Source organism: Camellia sinensis, chromosome 1 (assembly GCF_055761805.1).
Source record: "Camellia sinensis isolate YWXY chromosome 1, ASM5576180v1, whole genome shotgun sequence".
In the NCBI taxonomy this organism is placed as follows: Eukaryota; Viridiplantae; Streptophyta; class Magnoliopsida; order Ericales; family Theaceae; genus Camellia; species Camellia sinensis.
Window position 1 is genome coordinate 15,763,788 of NC_138961.1, and position 19,460 is coordinate 15,783,247.

General features: G+C 40.6%; 2 protein-coding genes across 5 annotated transcripts in view; one reads left to right on the forward strand and one right to left on the reverse strand.

Moving 5' to 3' along the window:
* The window catches only part of LOC114268197 (beta-hexosaminidase 3), a 42,670-nt gene extending 42,158 nt beyond the window's left edge, over positions 1 to 512 (forward strand). For all 4 annotated transcript variants that reach the window (XM_028209314.2, XM_028209313.2, XM_082872238.1 and 1 more), the window contains one exon: positions 28 to 512. In XM_028209314.2, the coding sequence (XP_028065115.1) occupies positions 28 to 194 (167 nt within the window). In that variant the 3' untranslated portion in view covers positions 195 to 512. The remainder of the gene's footprint in view (positions 1 to 27) is intronic.
* Positions 513 to 1,106: 594 nt separating this feature from the next.
* On the reverse strand, positions 1,107 to 4,462 carry LOC114268205 (endoglucanase 25-like). The gene is made up of 4 exons (XM_028209322.2): positions 4,382 to 4,462; positions 3,904 to 4,051; positions 1,626 to 1,798; positions 1,107 to 1,508 (listed from the first exon to the last, which is right to left on the reverse strand). The coding sequence occupies exons 1-4, from the start codon at positions 4,460 to 4,462 to the stop codon at positions 1,107 to 1,109; spliced, it is 804 nt and encodes a 267-aa protein (XP_028065123.1).
* Positions 4,463 to 19,460: the final 14,998 nt, after the last annotated feature.

Below are 19,460 nucleotides of genomic sequence, written 5' to 3' on the forward strand. Positions count from 1 at the left end.
AACCTCTTATTTTTTCCCTGGATGAAGAGAGGCTTTGGTCACCTTATGACAACCTTGCAAAGGATCCTCGGCAAATCACTGGAAGGTTAGCACACTTTAGGTGTTTGCTGAATCAGAGAGGAGTTGCTGCTGCTCCATTAGCTGGACCTGGTCGAGTTGCCCCACAAGACCCAGGTTCCTGTTATATGCAATAAAGCTGAAGATGATTTCAACTGCATCGGAATTATGCTGTCGTATTCAACCATGTCCTATCTGCACCAAATAATATCCACAAAAATAACGAGTCTCCTGATGAAGTCAGGCAGGTCTCTGTCTCTGATGTTCTAGGCTTTTTGAGCCATGTAATCTTTCTTTGTTTTTTCTTTTTGAGTGATATCTGTTTGCAATGCATTTGTTCTATCTTGCACTAAAGATGAGGAAAGGCTGATTAATTTATACGCCCTCAATTTATCATGTAGTACTCATCATTGTATCTGTGAAATGCCTACATAATTCTTCTCTCTCTTACCTAATATTTAGTTTATTTTAGTTTTACTATATATATGGAGAGAGATATATATTCTCACTGAAATTATTTTGAATTAGTCTTGAAAAGAGTCCTGAATGGTCATTTTCCCCGACCTTGTTCCACTCCACACGGGTTTTCCCGCCTTGATGAGGAAGTGGGGCGAGGACAGATTTTTCTTCCCCTATCCTATTTTACCCGACTCCCGTCTCAATTATATTTATTAAATATATTTATATGTATATAACATATATAATTTAATTTTTTTTGTAATAAAATTAAAATACTAAAAATATAATACTTAATATTAATTTGTACTCGTTTATTTTTATCTTATATCTTATAATTTTTAATAAATATAAATCATTATATGTAATATTCCATATTATTTATAATTTTTTTTAAAGAAAATAAGTGATGGGCTGTAAATGAGATGTGCCCAGGAGAGCAGGTAAATCCAGAGTATGATTCAAGAGCACAAATAGTTGAAACGGAAAAAAAATGAAAATAAAATAAAATTTAAGACAATGAACTTTATGAAGACGCTCAGGCCAGAGGAGGATAGGTATATATACAAGTGGTATACGTTGGGAATGAATTTTCAGGGCTTCCATGGCGGCGGTGGTGGTGGGCTCAGGGGGTACAGTGGTGGAACTGCTGAAAACATGGTGCTCTTGTCAATGCCATAGCCACCAGAGGCAGTGAGGGAGACAAGTGCAGCGACCAAACCGGCATTACCAGCCATTGTAGGCTGAGTGTAGCTGAAATTGGTGCGGATATCCTGGAATCTGTCGAAGCGGTCAGGGCCTCCAACCATGGCTCCTGTAATGGTGTTAGGATTGGGGTAGCAGGAGTCACGCCACTTCCAGCCACCTGTGCAAGAGTATTTGTTCTTGTCATGAGGTATGGATGCCCCACGGTGATTCACATGTTTCGGGTACTTGTTCCCATACCCCACCACGTAGCTCATGTTCATGGGATTCGCACCTAGAATATAATCAATCTGTTCATACAATAGTACAACACTATTCAATTCAATTACTCATTTAATAAGATGATGATCATCATCTTCAGAAAGAAAGAAAGAAAGAAATAGGGGAAGGGAGCCTAATTAATTAACCTGGGAGGTTGCAAATGTGCGGTGAACATCCAAGGTGATAAAAGAGGCTCCACAATACCATCCTGGAACACCAGTTGCATTCATATAATCAACATATAGTGATGCCAAGAAGGCTGCATTTGCTACATATTGTAGAGGCTGTCCTCCTCCATGGTTCAGTTGGGTCAGTCCTCCTGCATGCAATTAATAATAATAGTAATATTATTATATTTGAAAAAAGTCTTTCTAAATAATAAGTTTTAATATATATATATATATATAGGGAAAAGTTAGGGATCATGAAAATTTTATCATGAAAATGATTATGAAAAATTTATGATCCTTGGATTATCTTGATTAGTATGTGGTGCTTTATTCTAAGTGTAATCCAAGGGTCACGAAACTTTCATGATTATCTTCATGAAAGGTTTTTCATGATACCTAGCATTGCTGTTAGTATTACGTTGTTAATATTTATTGTAATTTAATTATGTGTGTGGGTGCATCTCATATCGCTCTATGAGAATATTATATTCTACCTTATAAGTTGATTATCTCCTTCTAATTAGTCACTACAAGAAAAAGCATTTTTGGCGACTAAATTTTTAGTCGCCAAAAGTCTGTTTTTAGTCGCCGAAAGTCGAGTTTTTACTTTCAGCGACTAATTTTTTTAGTCACCTCTTTTGTCGTGTATATATGGTCGCTGGAGGTACTGGCGACTAAAATTTTTTAGTCGGCAAAAAATAGCTCTTTAGCGACCAACTTTTTAGTCGCCAATAGTGATTTACACTTTTTAAAATCACACATTTGGCGACTAATCTTTTAGTCACCAATAGTCCATGAATCGCCGACTAAACGGTTTAGTCGCCCAAAATAAACACTTTTGGCGACTAAAATTTTCGTCGCCAAAGGTCCTTCCGTGAAAAAAAAAAAAAAATCCAATTTCTTTGTTTTTTCTGAGATTTGAACCGCCAACACCTTTAGCAACACACTCCCTCCATTATGCCACTTCAACATCACATGAATATATATGCAATATATATTATTTATATAGTTTATTGACCGATATTAATACAAAACTATATATATAAATATAATTATTTTTATTCAATATAATTTATGTAAAAAATAAATTATTTATTAAAAAAAAAATTTAGGCCACTTTTGGCGACTAAATCCATTATTTAGTCGCCAATTCTATTATTTTGGGCTACTAATTAATTTTTTGTCGCTAAAAAAATAAGTTCAAATTAAAAATAAGCAGTTTTGGCGACTAAATCTGTTTTTAGTCGCCAAAAACGTCCCCTTTTGGCTACTAAACTGAATTTTAGTCGTCAATTGACTGTTTTTAGCTACTAATTTTTTTTTTTTGTAGCCAAAAAGCTTCATTTTCAGTGACCAATCTGTTTTTAGTCGGCAAAACACCTATAATCGGCGACGAAAATGTTTTTTAGTCGCCAAAACCATCACTTTTGGCTACTAAATTATTTTAGTCGCCAAAAACCGTCACTTTTGGAAAAACCGTCACTTTTGGCTACTAAACAACCTTTAGTCGCTAAAACCCCTACATTCGGCAACTAAACTGCCTTTTAGTCTCTAAAACCCCTGCATTCGGCGACTAATTCCATTTTAGTCGCCAATTCTACTACTTTCAGCGACGAAAAATGAAGTTTTAGTCGCCAAAAACGCTTTTTCTTGTAGTGAGTACAAGATTTTTTCTTTAAGGAAAAAACAAAACCATGAGTATAGGACGCACCTACAATGTCTATTTTCCTCCTTTAACCTTTCTCTTATTTTTTCTTTTTATTATTTCTTTTTTCCTTCCCCTACTATATATATCAAAATACCACGAGCCTTTCTTTTGTGCAGGGTTGGTTACATTACATCCTCCAAAGTCAACCTCTATGTTTCTGTTTTTATTTCTATTTCTGTGGGGCACAACATGGATCATAATAAATTGACCACTTGTGAGCGTTGTTGTGATGTGATGTTGATTCGGAACAAGGCGGCACCAAGTTAGTCGCGCGTCAAGATTTTAACGTTGGCTTTGGCTTGAAAATTGAGGATGCAATTTAAAAAGAAAAAGAGAGAAAGAGTGTGAAATTATATAAAATATAGATATATTTTAGGGAAAATTAGTTTAAGGTCCTTCTCCCATTTTTAGTAATGAAAGAGATCCACAATATTATTTTATAATGTCTAAGGTCCTTCAACCCCACACAGAGAAATTTGAATTCTCTCTTTACCAACTTCTCCATTACCGAATCTTGCTCTATCTCTCTCGTCTCTCGAGCAAAACCTCCTTGATGAACAAGATCAAAACTTGTGATGCAACTTGAATATTGATTAAGGTCCAGCAGTGCAAAGCAACCGCTCTCGACGACATCGGTAGCAGCGACGATGATGGAGAAGGCGAAATTGATGACGACGAGGGTTTGCTCTTGAAACTGAGGAATTTGTGTACGAAATGGACGCTTAGGAAGAAGGAATTGGACTATGTCGATCTGGTGAGGTTCGGTTTGAAGGTGATTTCAGAGAAGAGACATCTTGTGCGATTTCACACTCCCATCGGCGACCAAAGGCTTCGCAATCACTAGAAACTTCAAACCCTCACCCCATTGATTTGGATCTAAGAGCATCCTCCAACTGGTTCTTCCAATCAAAGCCACAGAGCTTGTGCATCACGCAATCGAACGGTCCTTGATCAACCAAAGGCTTGTCCATAGCAACACGAATGAGATCGATACCTCTTTCTCTCTCTCTCTCGCTAGATTCACCAATGAAACTTGAATGAAACTCTGATGCTTCTTCGAAGAGAGAGCGTAACCGACTGCGAATCTCCTCATTGGTTCCGCCATTGATGCCCTATAAATTTGTCTCTGTGTAGCTCTTTTTTTTTCTTTTTTTTTTTTTTGTGTGTGTAAACAAGAATGGTGTTAGAGGGTTAGTAGTATTTAGTTCTAATATGCTTTGGTTGTTGGGTGGTGCTTTTAAGGTGTTTCTCTGTTGATAAGTTTGATGTTCAATTTTCTCTGAGCTGTTGTCTAAATGTCTTACTGTCCAGAGAAATTTTTCTCTGGTTTGATTAAAATTTCTCTGATTTGGTTAAAACAATTTCTCTAGACTCCCTCTTCCCGAAACTCATGTTCTTTGCTAAGAAAAGAGTTTCTTTCACTGCAACAAGGGCTTTGCTCTCATCTTTTAAAGGATCAATTTTAAAGGATTTCCATGAAAGAAGAGTGTAGACCGCTCGAGAACTCTCGGCTCTGCGCGCAAGGGCGCGAATCATTTGTTCATTAGCTACTATAGTTCGGACTTCTGTCACGGTTTTGAATCTAATCTCACAAAGTGCAATGTAAGACTGATAAATCACCAAAGAGTCCAAATCCGACAAATCGTTTTGGAAAACTGATTTTTATAAAGAAGTGCCAAACATGGACTGGTTTTCCAGATACAAAGTTGCCACCTAAATGTTTTATTTTTGGGAAATTGTAACAACCCTCATACTGTTTACTGATTAAGGACTGATTGATTACCGATAATCACCGATTACTGCTAAACGGAACTGATAACTGACTGATAATCGAACTGAATGAAATACTGAACTGACTGACTGAAATTGAAACTGAATTGACTGAGTATATGTTAGTTAATTGCATTCTATCTGTTTGACTGTTTGATTATCTGTTCCTGTTTGTACGTTTAAATTGCAAATTGAAGGCCTTATCAGCGGCCGAATCCAAAATTGATTAGTGTATCTTGATCAACATAATTTATGTAATTTTATGGTGAAGTTATCTGAAAACTGATTAGGTATGATTAAATTAGATTAATGGTACCAAATTTCATGAATTGGACTTATTACCAAATTGCCACCTGAGTGGCCCACTACTTGAGCCTTTTTGATCTCCTAATACACTCAACAAAACATTTCTTCTTCCACTTCCTGCACACGACCGACCTTAGAGAGAGAAAGGAGCTAGAAGAGTTGAGTTCAACTTGTTTCATTGTGAATTGGCTAGAATGGTTTGAAGAATTGAAGGTTGATTGCTTGGTAATTGAAGAAATTGTTGAAGTGATTGCATATTTGAGCTCCCTTCTTGAACTACATGACTAAAGGTAGCTCCATTGTCTTCTTGTTCATGTTTTGAGTTGATTGTTGCATGGTCCATGGTAGATTGTAGAGCTAAGTCATGATTTGGGTCATTAATGGTGAATTGAAGCTTAAGTGTTGCATGCATGTACATATATTGAAGTTTTGAGGTTGTAGTTCATCATACCTCACATGCATGTCCATCTTTTGGTCATACTCCATGAGTTCATCTTGTTTTTGAAGGCTTGAGCTCTCTTGAAACAGCATTAAAGCTTTGAAAATGATTTAAGATCATGCATGTCATGTTTGAAGATTGTTCTTGGAAAATGATTTGAAATTGGGTTGAAATTGGGTTTGAATTAAACACCCTTGGGCTTTGATTTCTCAAAGCGAGCTTTGAATCACGTTATTCCATGTGTTTATAAGAGTTTTCCAGAAAATGAGCCCAAGAGGATCGGTTTTGATGCATTTAAACTTGAGTTTGAGCTTGGAGGTGCAATCTGGGTTTTCCAGATTTCGCACTTCCGCTCGAGCGGGTAACGTTACGCTCGAGCGTGGAATCCGAGCAACCAGCATCTCTCTGCACTGTTTTGCAGTCCGCTCGAGCGGAGGATCGGGCGCTCGAGCGGAGTCATGTCTCAAGCTCGAGCGGGCGTCGAGCGGAGATTTCACCCATCCAGTACTTTTACAGTACGCTCGAGCGGAAAAGTTTACGCTCGAGCGTGTACCTTTGTTGCATGTCCGCTCGAGCGGGGAATCATGCGCTCGAGCGGGACTCTGTTTTTCTGAAAATGCTTTTAAATGTGCATCTTTGCATCCTCATCCCATCCTAGGCATTCTGAGGCCTAGTTTAAGACATTTAGATGAGGATATCGTTGTAGAACACACCAAGGCAAATTAGGGATTAAGTTATGATATTTCCCAACTGTGTAGCTTAGTGTGTGTTCAATCTGTTAACTGTGTAGGGTTGGCAACTGGAGAGACACGCTCTAGCATACTGTAGCCCAGAACTCTGTGAGTAACAATTGTGTAAAGATATGTTCAACTGATATCTTTTGAATACTGAACTGAACTGTTTACTGAACTGGTATTACTGAATGAATGTATGTCCTTTATTTCTGAACTGTACTGTGGCATCCTTAGTACCTACGGTTTACTGTTACTGTTACTGTTACAGAGATCTCTGTCGGTTCCCTCGTGGAGCCACTACTGTTTACTGACTGATGGCCATCATTACTGTTCGGTCTTTTAAGACCTACTGTTACTGTTATGCTAATGGATGTACCACATATGACTGTTTACTGTACTGAACAACTGAAATACTGATTGAATTGAACTGTTTTCATTACTGTAAGGACATTCATTCTAAACCCCTTTACGCTTTATGTTATTCACTGGGCTTTAGCTCACTGCTCATATATATATGTAGGTGTACAGGCACTAGAACGGAGCTAGGAGCGTCAGGGTAACTCCAGTTTTGTCAAGCCAGCCGTTGTGCCTCACTGCGAGGTTCCGAGTTGCCATGCTATGGCTTGGGGGTGTTTTGTTTGTTTTCCCCCGCCTGTTTTCATACTGTCTAACTGTACTGTATAGACTGACTGTTTACCGTACTGCTATCAAGGGATTAGGTCCCTGTACTGTGTGACTGTAAATTTTGTATAGCCGTACTGTTTTGTACAGACGGAATGTTTTCTGTACTGTTATGTAGGGTTGAGTCCCTAGTTTGAATGGATGTGAATATTGTTCATACTGTTCTGTACCGTTTATGTATGAATGCATGGAAAATCTTTTGCATACAGACTGTCACAGCTCATTGGACATTGTTTAATTACTGTATTGGCTTCCGCCAGGCCCTGTACTCTGTTTTACTGTATTTCTGTTAAGCAGGCCTTCGGTAATCTCGGATTACTGGCCGGTTACGGTGCTAAACCCATAGGGCCGGGTTTGGGTCGTGACAGAGTGGTATCAGAGCGATACTTAACCACGAGTTATACCGCACACACGTGTCCAAATGAGCTATAGGGTGTCCTAGAAAGTTATTAGGGCATCTCATGAGCATGATAAGTGTGTGTGGTTATGTTATAACTGAATACATGTTAATGTGATAACTGTTTAAATATGCAACTGTTTATGTTACAATTGTTATAACTGTTATAGTGAAATGGACAATGCAAATGAACCTGAATCCTCGTCTACCGAGGCAAGAATGGAAAGAATGGAAAGAATGATAGAACTGATAACTGCTAGACTGGAACAACAACAGAACCAACCGCCCCCACCTCCTCCTCCTCCGGTACAGCCGGAACCTAATGTGAATGTGGATGATGGGGATATTATTGCTCTCACCCATAAATTCAGCAAGATGAAACCGCCATCCTTTCAGGGAGGCCTTGAACCGTTAAAAGCTGAAGCTTGGGTTCTGGAAACAGAAAAATTATTCGAAGTGTTTCCGTGCTCAGAAGCGAACAAAGTACTGTTAGCTACCTTCACCCTACAAGAAGAGGCTAGAAGGTGGTGGATGTTAATCCGTGATACAAATACTGTTATGACTTGGGCTCAGTTCAAGGAGTCCTTCTTTGAAAAGTATTTCCCTCAATGTGTTAGGGATAGAAAAGTGACTGAATTTGAACAGCTGAAGCAGGGCACAATGACTGTTGCGGAATACGAGACGAAATTCTCCGAGCTTGCTAGATATGCACCGCATATGGTGGATACGGAATATAAGAAGGCCAGAAAATTTGAAGGCGGCCTTAATGTGGCAATACTTGACCGGATAAATGTTTTGAAATTACCGACTTTTGTGGGTGTTCTCGACCGGGCATTGATGGCCGAGTCGAACATTGCAGCGGTGAAGCAATCTGAAACACCAATAACTGAATGGCATGGTAAAAGGCAGGGTTTCAAATTCAAGAAAGGCAAGCACAACCCAGCCAACAAGAAACAGAACACGGGGTTGACGACTAGCCCCAGTCAAGGGAGTGGATTCATACCACCCTGTCCTGAGTGTGGCAAGAAGCACAAGGGGGTCTGCTACAGAATATCTGGAGCCTGTTACAGGTGTGGCAAGGTGGGCCACATGGTTAAAGACTGCCCCTCTGCTCCACAAGCCAGTAGTAAAGCTGCACCAAGCGCAGCAGCATCAACTGTAGCACCAAAGCCTAACCCCAGAGCTACCGGGAAAGAGCCCATGAGGCAGGGCCGAGTGTTCGCCCTAGTACCGGGAGACGTACAAAATACTGAGACCGTTGTGTCAGGTATCCTCTCTATCTGTACACAAAATGCATATGTATTGATTGATTCGGGGTCTACACATTCTTATGTATCGTATGCTTTTTCACGGAAATTGAATAGACCCTTAGAACCTATGAACTATCTGCTAGCCGTATCATCACCCATAGGGGGATCCATGACATGTGCTTATATGTACCCCGCATGTGAAATCATTGTTGGGGATATGCATCTGTTTATTGATTTACTGCCATTGAACATTGATCATTTTGACGTAATATTGGGGATGGATTGGTTACAAAAATATCATGCCACTATTGACTGTGTGACCAAGCAAGTTGTTTTCCGTCCACCTGGTTTACCTGAATTTGTGTTTAATGGGAGTGGAGTAGTACCTCCTCCGTATTTGATTTCGTCAGTAAAAGCTGTTAAATTAATTAGAAAGGGGTGTAAAGGATATCTGTGTTCTGTACTGACTGTGTCTACTGATGATATCGTTAAAACTGATGTGAATTGCATTCCTATAGTCAGAGAATTTCCAGATGTTTTCCCAGATAATCTTCCAGGAGATTTGACTGACAGGGAGATTGAATTTACCGTTGATGTGATTCCCGGAACACAACCAGTTTCTAAAGCTCCATACCGAATGGCTCCAACTGAATTGAAAGAACTGAAAGTGCAACTGCAAGAACTGTTAGACAAAAAGTTCATCAAACCTAGCACTTCGCCATGGGGTGCTCCTGTTTTGTTTGTCAAGAAGAAAGATGGCTCACTGAGACTGTGCATTGACTACCGTGAACTGAATAAGGTAACTGTAAAGAACAAATACCCATTGCCACGCATTGATGATTTATTTGATCAGTTACAGGGTGCACAAGTGTTTTCTAAGATTGATCTCAGATCGGGGTATCATCAACTGAAGGTTAAACCGGAAGACATTGATAAAACTGCTTTTAGAACAAGGTATGGACACTACGAATTTTTGGTTATGCCTTTCGGAGTCACGAATGCCCCTGCTGCTTTTATGGACCTCATGAACAGAATTTTTAAACCGTACCTTGATGACTTTATTGTTGTATTTATTGATGACATATTGATTTACTCCAAAAGTATAGAAGAACATGAACATCATCTGAGACTTGCCCTGCAAACCTTAAGAGAACAGAAACTGTATGCTAAACTGTCTAAATGTGAATTTTGGCTTGACCATGTTATGTTTTTGGGGCATGTTGTTAGCAAAAATGGAATTTCTGTTGATCCGCAGAAAATTGAAGCTGTAGTGAACTGGCCTAGACCAACAAATGTGACTGAAGTCCGAAGCTTTTTGGGACTGGCTGGATATTACAGAAGATTGTCAAAGATTTCTCCAAAATTGCCCTACCATTGACTCAGTTAACTCAGAAGGGGACATCATTTGACTGGACTGACCAAAGAGAATCTGCTTTCCAGGAGTTGAAAACTCGATTAGTGACTGCACCGGTTCTTACCTTACCTTCAGGTACGGATGGTTATACTGTATTTAGTGATGCTTCTCATAAGGGTTTGGGATGTGTTTTAATGCAGAATGGGAAGGTTATTGCTTATGCTTCCCGACAACTGAGACCACATGAAAAGAACTACCCGACCCATGATCTGGAACTTGCTGCAGTAGTATTTGCACTGAAAATCTGGCGTCACTATCTGTACGGGGTGACATGTGAAGTATACACCGACCACAAGAGTTTAAAGTATTTCTTCACACAGAAAGAACTGAATATGAGACAGCGGAGATGGCTGGAACTGATTAAAGACTATGACCTACAGATATTGTACCATCCGGGAAAAGCCAATACCGTTGCCGATGCATTGAGCCGGAAATCGATTGGAAACTTAGCCTGTTTGCTTACAGGACAGAAAGAGTTGCTTTGTGACCTTGAAAAATCTGAAATAGAAATTGTTTTGAGAGAACAAGGTGGAACCTTAGCTGCTATTTCTGCTCAACCGGCGCTGATTGAAGAGATTAAAGAGAAACAGCAACTGGATGACTTCTTGAAGAAGATCATCGAAGAAAGAGAATCTAAACCGAGACCGGGATTCAAATTTGAGAATAATGTACTGAAATTTCAAGAAAGATTGTGTGTACCAAATGATACTGAACTGAAAAGAAGAGTTCTGCAAGAGGGCCACAATTCGAAATTGTCTATCCATCCGGGGAATACGAAAATGTACCACGATCTGAAACAGAATTTCTGGTGGCCGGGAATGAAGAAAGAAATTGCTGATTTTGTATCCAAATGTCTTCATTGCCAACAGGTCAAAGCTGAACATCAACGACCTGCCGGACTATTGCAACCCCTACCCATACCAGAGTGGAAATGGGAGCATATCACGATGGATTTTATCGTCGGATTACCTCGCTCCAGAAAAGGTATGGATTCAATTTGGGTTATTGTTGATAGACTAACCAAATCTGCTCACTTCTTACCTGTCAAGACAATCTATAATGCGGATAAATTGGCTGTTGTCTATACTGATGAAATTGTAAGACTGCATGGAGTGCCTGTGTCTATTGTTTCTGACAGGGATTCGAAGTTTACATCGAGGTTTTGGCAAAGTCTACAGACTGCATTGGGTACTGAACTGAGACTGAGTAGTGCCTACCATCCTCAGACAGATGGCCAATCAGAAAGGACCATCCAAACTCTGGAGGATTTATTGAGAATGTGTGTCCTTGATTATCAGGGAAACTGGGAAAGTCATCTGCCATTAGTTGAATTCGCCTACAACAACAGCTACCATTCGAGTATTGGTATGGCGCCTTTTGAGGCATTGTATGGCAGAAAATGTAGATCTCCAATTTGCTGGGCAGAAGTTGGAGATGGGCCTTTGCTTGGGCCCGAGATTGTGTATGAAACAACTGAAAAAGTGAAACTGATACAGCAAAGACTGAAAACTGCACAGAGTAGACAGAAAAGTTATGCAGATGTCAGAAGACGGGACAGAGAGTATGAAGTGGGTGATCACGTGTTTGTGAAAGTGACACCAATGAAAGGCCAGACTCGTTTTGGAGTCAAAGGCAAGTTAGCACCAAGATACGTCGGACCGTATGAGATCATTGAGAAAATCAATCCGGTGGCGTATCAAGTTGCGCTTCCTCCTGAAATGGAGCACATGCATAACGTCTTCCACATCTCTATGTTGAGAGACTATCTCCGGGATCCCTTCCATATAATAGAGCCTACCCACGTAGTGTTGAGTGATGACTACACTTACGAGGAACGGCCTATACAGATTGTAAACAGACGAATCAAGAAACTGAGGAACAAAGAGATCCCGTTAGTGAAAGTTGACTGGCAAAACCACGGTGGCGTGTATGCCACTTGGGAAAGGGAAGAGGACATGGCTAAACGATATCCCGAACTGTTTCCACTGAATCCTGTTTTCTTCCAGAATGAAGGTAACTCGAGTTTAGAGGACTAAACTCTTTATAAGGAGGGGAGACTGTAACAACCCTCATACTGTTTACTGATTAAGGACTGATTGATTACCGATAATCACCGATTACTGCTAAACGGAACTGATAACTGACTGATAATCGAACTGAATGAAATACTGAACTGACTGACTGAAATTGAAACTGAATTGACTGAGTATATGTTAGTTAATTGCATTCTATCTGTTTGACTGTTTGATTATCTGTTCCTGTTTGTACGTTTAAATTGCAAATTGAAGGCCTTATCAGCGGCCGAATCCAAAATTGATTAGTGTATCTTGATCAACATAATTTATGTAATTTTATGGTGAAGTTATCTGAAAACTGATTAGGTATGATTAAATTAGATTAATGGTACCAAATTTCATGAATTGGACTTATTACCAAATTGCCACCTGAGTGGCCCACTACTTGAGCCTTTTTGATCTCCTAATACACTCAACAAAACATTTCTTCTTCCACTTCCTGCACACGACCGACCTTAGAGAGAGAGAGAGGAGCTAGAAGAGTTGAGTTCAACTTGTTTCATTGTGAATTGGCTAGAATGGTTTGAAGAATTGAAGGTTGATTGCTTGGTAATTGAAGAAATTGTTGAAGTGATTGCATATTTGAGCTCCCTTCTTGAACTACATGACTAAAGGTAGCTCCATTGTCTTCTTGTTCATGTTTTGAGTTGATTGTTGCATGGTCCATGGTAGATTGTAGAGCTAAGTCATGATTTGGGTCATTAATGGTGAATTGAAGCTTAAGTGTTGCATGCATGTACATATATTGAAGTTTTGAGGTTGTAGTTCATCATACCTCACATGCATGTCCATCTTTTGGTCATACTCCATGAGTTCATCTTGTTTTTGAAGGCTTGAGCTCTCTTGAAACAGCATTAAAGCTTTGAAAATGATTTAAGATCATGCATGTCATGTTTGAAGATTGTTCTTGGAAAATGATTTGAAATTGGGTTGAAATTGGGTTTGAATTAAACACCCTTGGGCTTTGATTTCTCAAAGCGAGCTTTGATTTCTCAAAGCGAGCTTTGAATCACGTTATTCCATGTGTTTATAAGAGTTTTCCAGAAAATGAGCCCAAGAGGATCGGTTTTGATGCATTTAAACTTGAGTTTGAGCTTGGAGGTGCAATCTGGGTTTTCCAGATTTCGCACTTCCGCTCGAGCGGGTAACGTTACGCTCGAGCGTGGAATCCGAGCAACCAGCATCTCTCTGCACTGTTTTGCAGTCCGCTCGAGCGTAGGATCGGGCGCTCGAGCGGAGTCATGTCTCAAGCTCGAGCGGGCGTCGAGCGGAGATTTCACCCATCCAGTACTTTTACAGTACGCTCGAGCGGAAAAGTTTACGCTCGAGCGTGTACCTTTGTTGCATGTCCGCTCGAGCGGGGAATCATGCGCTCGAGCGGGACTCTGTTTTTCTGAAAATGCTTTTAAATGTGCATCTTTGCATCCTCATCCCATCCTAGGCATTCTTAGGCCTAGTTTAAGACATTTAGATGAGGATATCGTTGTAGAACACACCAAGGCAAATTAGGGATTAAGTTATGATATTTCCCAACTGTGTAGCTTAGTGTGTGTTCAATCTGTTAACTGTGTAGGGTTGGCAACTGGGGAGACACGCTCTAGCATACTGTAGCCCAGAACTCTGTGAGTAACAATTGTGTAAAGATATGTTCAACTGATATCTTTTGAATACTGAACTGAACTGTTTACTGAACTGGTATTACTGAATGAATGTATGTCCTTTATTTCTGAACTGTACTGTGGCATCCTTAGTACCTACGGTTTACTGTTACTGTTACTGTTACAGAGATCTCTGTCGGTTCCCTCGTGGAGCCACTACTGTTTACTGACTGATGGCCATCATTACTGTTCGGTCTTTTAAGACCTACTGTTACTGTTATGCTAATGGATGTACCACATATGACTGTTTACTGTACTGAACAACTGAAATACTGATTGAATTGAACTGTTTTCATTACTGTAAGGACATTCATTCTAAACCCCTTTACGCTTTATGTTATTCACTGGGCTTTAGCTCACTGCTCATATATATATGTAGGTGTACAGGCACTAGAACGGAGCTAGGAGCGTCAGGGTAACTCCAGTTTTGTCAAGCCAGCCGTTGTGCCTCACTGCGAGGTTCCGAGTTGCCATGCTATGGCTTGGGGGTGTTTTGTTTGTTTTCCCCCGCCTGTTTTCATACTGTCTAACTGTACTGTATAGACTGACTGTTTACCGTACTGCTATCAAGGGATTAGGTCCCTGTACTGTGTGACTGTAAATTTTGTATAGCCGTACTGTTTTGTACAGACGGAATGTTTTCTGTACTGTTATGTAGGGTTGAGTCCCTAGTTTGAATGGATGTGAATATTGTTCATACTGTTCTGTACCGTTTATGTATGAATGCATGGAAAATCTTTTGCATACAGACTGTCACAGCTCATTGGACATTGTTTAATTACTGTATTGGCTTCCGCCAGGCCCTGTACTCTGTTTTACTGTATTTCTGTTAAGCAGGCCTTCGGTAATCTCGGATTACTGGCCGGTTACGGTGCTAAACCCATAGGGCCGGGTTTGGGTCGTGACAGAGTGGTATCAGAGCGATACTTAACCACGAGTTATACCGCACACACGTGTCCAAATGAGCTATAGGGTGTCCTAGAAAGTTATTAGGGCATCTCATGAGCATGATAAGTGTGTGTGGTTATGTTATAACTGAATACATGTTAATGTGATAACTGTTTAAATATGCAACTGTTTATGTTACAATTGTTATAACTGTTATAGTGAAATGGACAATGCAAATGAACCTGAATCCTCGTCTACCGAGGCAAGAATGGAAAGAATGGAAAGAATGATAGAACTGATAACTGCTAGACTGGAACAACAACAGAACCAACCGCCCCCACCTCCTCCTCCTCCGGTACAGCCGGAACCTAATGTGAATGTGGATGATGGGGATATTATTGCTCTCACCCATAAATTCAGCAAGATGAAACCGCCATCCTTTCAGGGAGGCCTTGAACCGTTAAAAGCTGAAGCTTGGGTTCTGGAAACAGAAAAATTATTCGAAGTGTTTCCGTGCTCAGAAGCGAACAAAGTACTGTTAGCTACCTTCACCCTACAAGAAGAGGCTAGAAGGTGGTGGATGTTAATCCGTGATACAAATACTGTTATGACTTGGGCTCAGTTCAAGGAGTCCTTCTTTGAAAAGTATTTCCCTCAATGTGTTAGGGATAGAAAAGTGACTGAATTTGAACAGCTGAAGCAGGGCACAATGACTGTTGCGGAATACGAGACGAAATTCACCGAGCTTGCTAGATATGCACCGCATATGGTGGATACGGAATATAAGAAGGCCAGAAAATTTGAAGGCGGCCTTAATGTGGCAATACTTGACCGGATAAATGTTTTGAAATTACCGACTTTTGTGGGTGTTCTCGACCGGGCATTGATGGCCGAGTCGAACATTGCAGCGGTGAAGCAATCTGAAACACCAATAACTGAATGGCATGGTAAAAGGCAGGGTTTCAAATTCAAGAAAGGCAAGCACAACCCAGCCAACAAGAAACAGAACACGGGGTTGACGACTAGCCCCAGTCAAGGGAGTGGATTCATACCACCCTGTCCTGAGTGTGGCAAGAAGCACAAGGGGGTCTGCTACAGAATATCTGGAGCCTGTTACAGGTGTGGCAAGGTGGGCCACATGGTTAAAGACTGCCCCTCTGCTCCACAAGCCAGTAGTAAAGCTGCACCAAGCGCAGCAGCATCAACTGTAGCACCAAAGCCTAACCCCAGAGCTACCGGGAAAGAGCCCATGAGGCAGGGCCGAGTGTTCGCCCTAGTACCGGGAGACGTACAAAATACTGAGACCGTTGTGTCAGGTATCCTCTCTATCTGTACACAAAATGCATATGTATTGATTGATTCGGGGTCTACACATTCTTATGTATCGTATGCTTTTTCACGGAAATTGAATAGACCCTTAGAACCTATGAACTATCTGCTAGCCGTATCATCACCCATAGGGGGATCCATGACATGTGCTTATATGTACCCCGCATGTGAAATCATTGTTGGGGATATGCATCTGTTTATTGATTTACTGCCATTGAACATTGATCATTTTGACGTAATATTGGGGATGGATTGGTTACAAAAATATCATGCCACTATTGACTGTGTGACCAAGCAAGTTGTTTTCCGTCCACCTGGTTTACCTGAATTTGTGTTTAATGGGAGTGGAGTAGTACCTCCTCCGTATTTGATTTCGTCAGTAAAAGCTGTTAAATTAATTAGAAAGGGGTGTAAAGGATATCTGTGTTCTGTACTGACTGTGTCTACTGATGATATCGTTAAAACTGATGTGAATTGCATTCCTATAGTCAGAGAATTTCCAGATGTTTTCCCAGATAATCTTCCAGGAGATTTGACTGACAGGGAGATTGAATTTACCGTTGATGTGATTCCCGGAACACAACCAGTTTCTAAAGCTCCATACCGAATGGCTCCAACTGAATTGAAAGAACTGAAAGTGCAACTGCAAGAACTGTTAGACAAAAAGTTCATCAAACCTAGCACTTCGCCATGGGGTGCTCCTGTTTTTTTTGTCAAGAAGAAAGATGGCTCACTGAGACTGTGCATTGACTACCGTGAACTGAATAAGGTAACTGTAAAGAACAAATACCCATTGCCACGCATTGATGATTTATTTGATCAGTTACAGGGTGCACAAGTGTTTTCTAAGATTGATCTCAGATCGGGGTATCATCAACTGAAGGTTAAACCGGAAGACATTGATAAAACTGCTTTTAGAACAAGGTATGGACACTACGAATTTTTGGTTATGCCTTTCGGAGTCACGAATGCCCCTGCTGCTTTTATGGACCTCATGAACAGAATTTTTAAACCGTACCTTGATGACTTTATTGTTGTATTTATTGATGACATATTGATTTACTCCAAAAGTATAGAAGAACATGAACATCATCTGAGACTTGCCCTGCAAACCTTAAGAGAACAGAAACTGTATGCTAAACTGTCTAAATGTGAATTTTGGCTTGACCATGTTATGTTTTTGGGGCATGTTGTTAGCAAAAATGGAATTTCTGTTGATCCGCAGAAAATTGAAGCTGTAGTGAACTGGCCTAGACCAACAAATGTGACTGAAGTCCGAAGCTTTTTGGGACTGGCTGGATATTACAGAAGATTGTCAAAGATTTCTCCAAAATTGCCCTACCATTGACTCAGTTAACTCAGAAGGGGACATCATTTGACTGGACTGACCAAAGAGAATCTGCTTTCCAGGAGTTGAAAACTCGATTAGTGACTGCACCGGTTCTTACCTTACCTTTAGGTACGGATGGTTATACTGTATTTAGTGATGCTTCTCATAAGGGTTTGGGATGTGTTTTAATGCAGAATGGGAAGGTTATTGCTTATGCTTCCCGACAACTGAGACCACATGAAAAGAACTACCCGACCCATGATCTGGAACTTGCTGCAGTAGTATTTGCACTGAAAATCTGGCGTCACTATCTGTACGGGGTGACATGTGAAGTATACACCGACCACAAGAGTTTAAAGTATTTATTCACACAGAAAGAACTGAATATGAGACAGCGGAGATGGCTGGAACTGATTAAAGACTATGACCTACAGATATTGTACCATCCGGGAAAAGCCAATACCGTTGCCGATGCATTGAGCCGGAAATCGATTGGAAACTTAGCCTGTTTGCTTACAGGACAGAAAGAGTTGCTTTGTGACCTTGAAAAATCTGAAATAGAAATTGTTTTGAGAGAACAAGGTGGAACCTTAGCTGCTATTTCTGCTCAACCGGCGCTGATTGAAGAGATTAAAGAGAAACAGCAACTGGATGACTTCTTGAAGAAGATCATCGAAGAAAGAGAATCTAAACCGAGACCGGGATTCAAATTTGAGAATAATGTACTGAAATTTCAAGAAAGATTGTGTGTACCAAATGATACTGAACTGAAAAGAAGAGTTCTGCAAGAGGGCCACAATTCGAAATTGTCTATCCATCCGGGGAATACGAAAATGTACCACGATCTGAAACAGAATTTCTGGTGGCCGGGAATGAAGAAAGAAATTGCTGATTTTGTATCCAAATGTCTTCATTGCCAACAGGTCAAAGCTGAACATCAACGACCTGCCGGACTATTGCAACCCCTACCCATACCAGAGTGGAAATGGGAGCATATCACGATGGATTTTATCGTCGGATTACCTCGCTCCAGAAAAGGTATGGATTCAATTTGGGTTATTGTTGATAGACTAACCAAATCTGCTCACTTCTTACCTGTCAAGACAATCTATAATGCGGATAAATTGGCTGTTGTCTATACTGATGAAATTGTAAGACTGCATGGAGTGCCTGTGTCTATTGTTTCTGACAGGGATTCGAAGTTTACATCGAGGTTTTGGCAAAGTCTACAGACTGCATTGGGTACTGAACTGAGACTGAGTAGTGCCTACCATCCTCAGACAGATGGCCAATCAGAAAGGACCATCCAAACTCTGGAGGATTTATTGAGAATGTGTGTCCTTGATTATCAGGAAAACTGGGAAAGTCATCTGCCATTAGTTGAATTCGCCTACAACAACAGCTACCATTCGAGTATTGGTATGGCGCCTTTTGAGGCATTGTATGGCAGAAAATGTAGATCTCCAATTTGCTGGGCAGAAGTTGGAGATGGGCCTTTGCTTGGGCCCGAGATTGTGTATGAAACAACTGAAAAAGTGAAACTGATACAGCAAAGACTGAAAACTGCACAGAGTAGACAGAAAAGTTATGCAGATGTCAGAAGACGGGACAGAGAGTATGAAGTGGGTGATCACGTGTTTGTGAAAGTGACACCAATGAAAGGCCAGACTCGTTTTGGAGTCAAAGGCAAGTTAGCACCAAGATACGTTGGACCGTATGAGATCATTGAGAAAATCAATCCGGTGGCGTATCAAGTTGCGCTTCCTCCTGAAATGGAGCACATGCATAACGTCTTCCACATCTCTATGTTGAGAGACTATCTCCGGGATCCC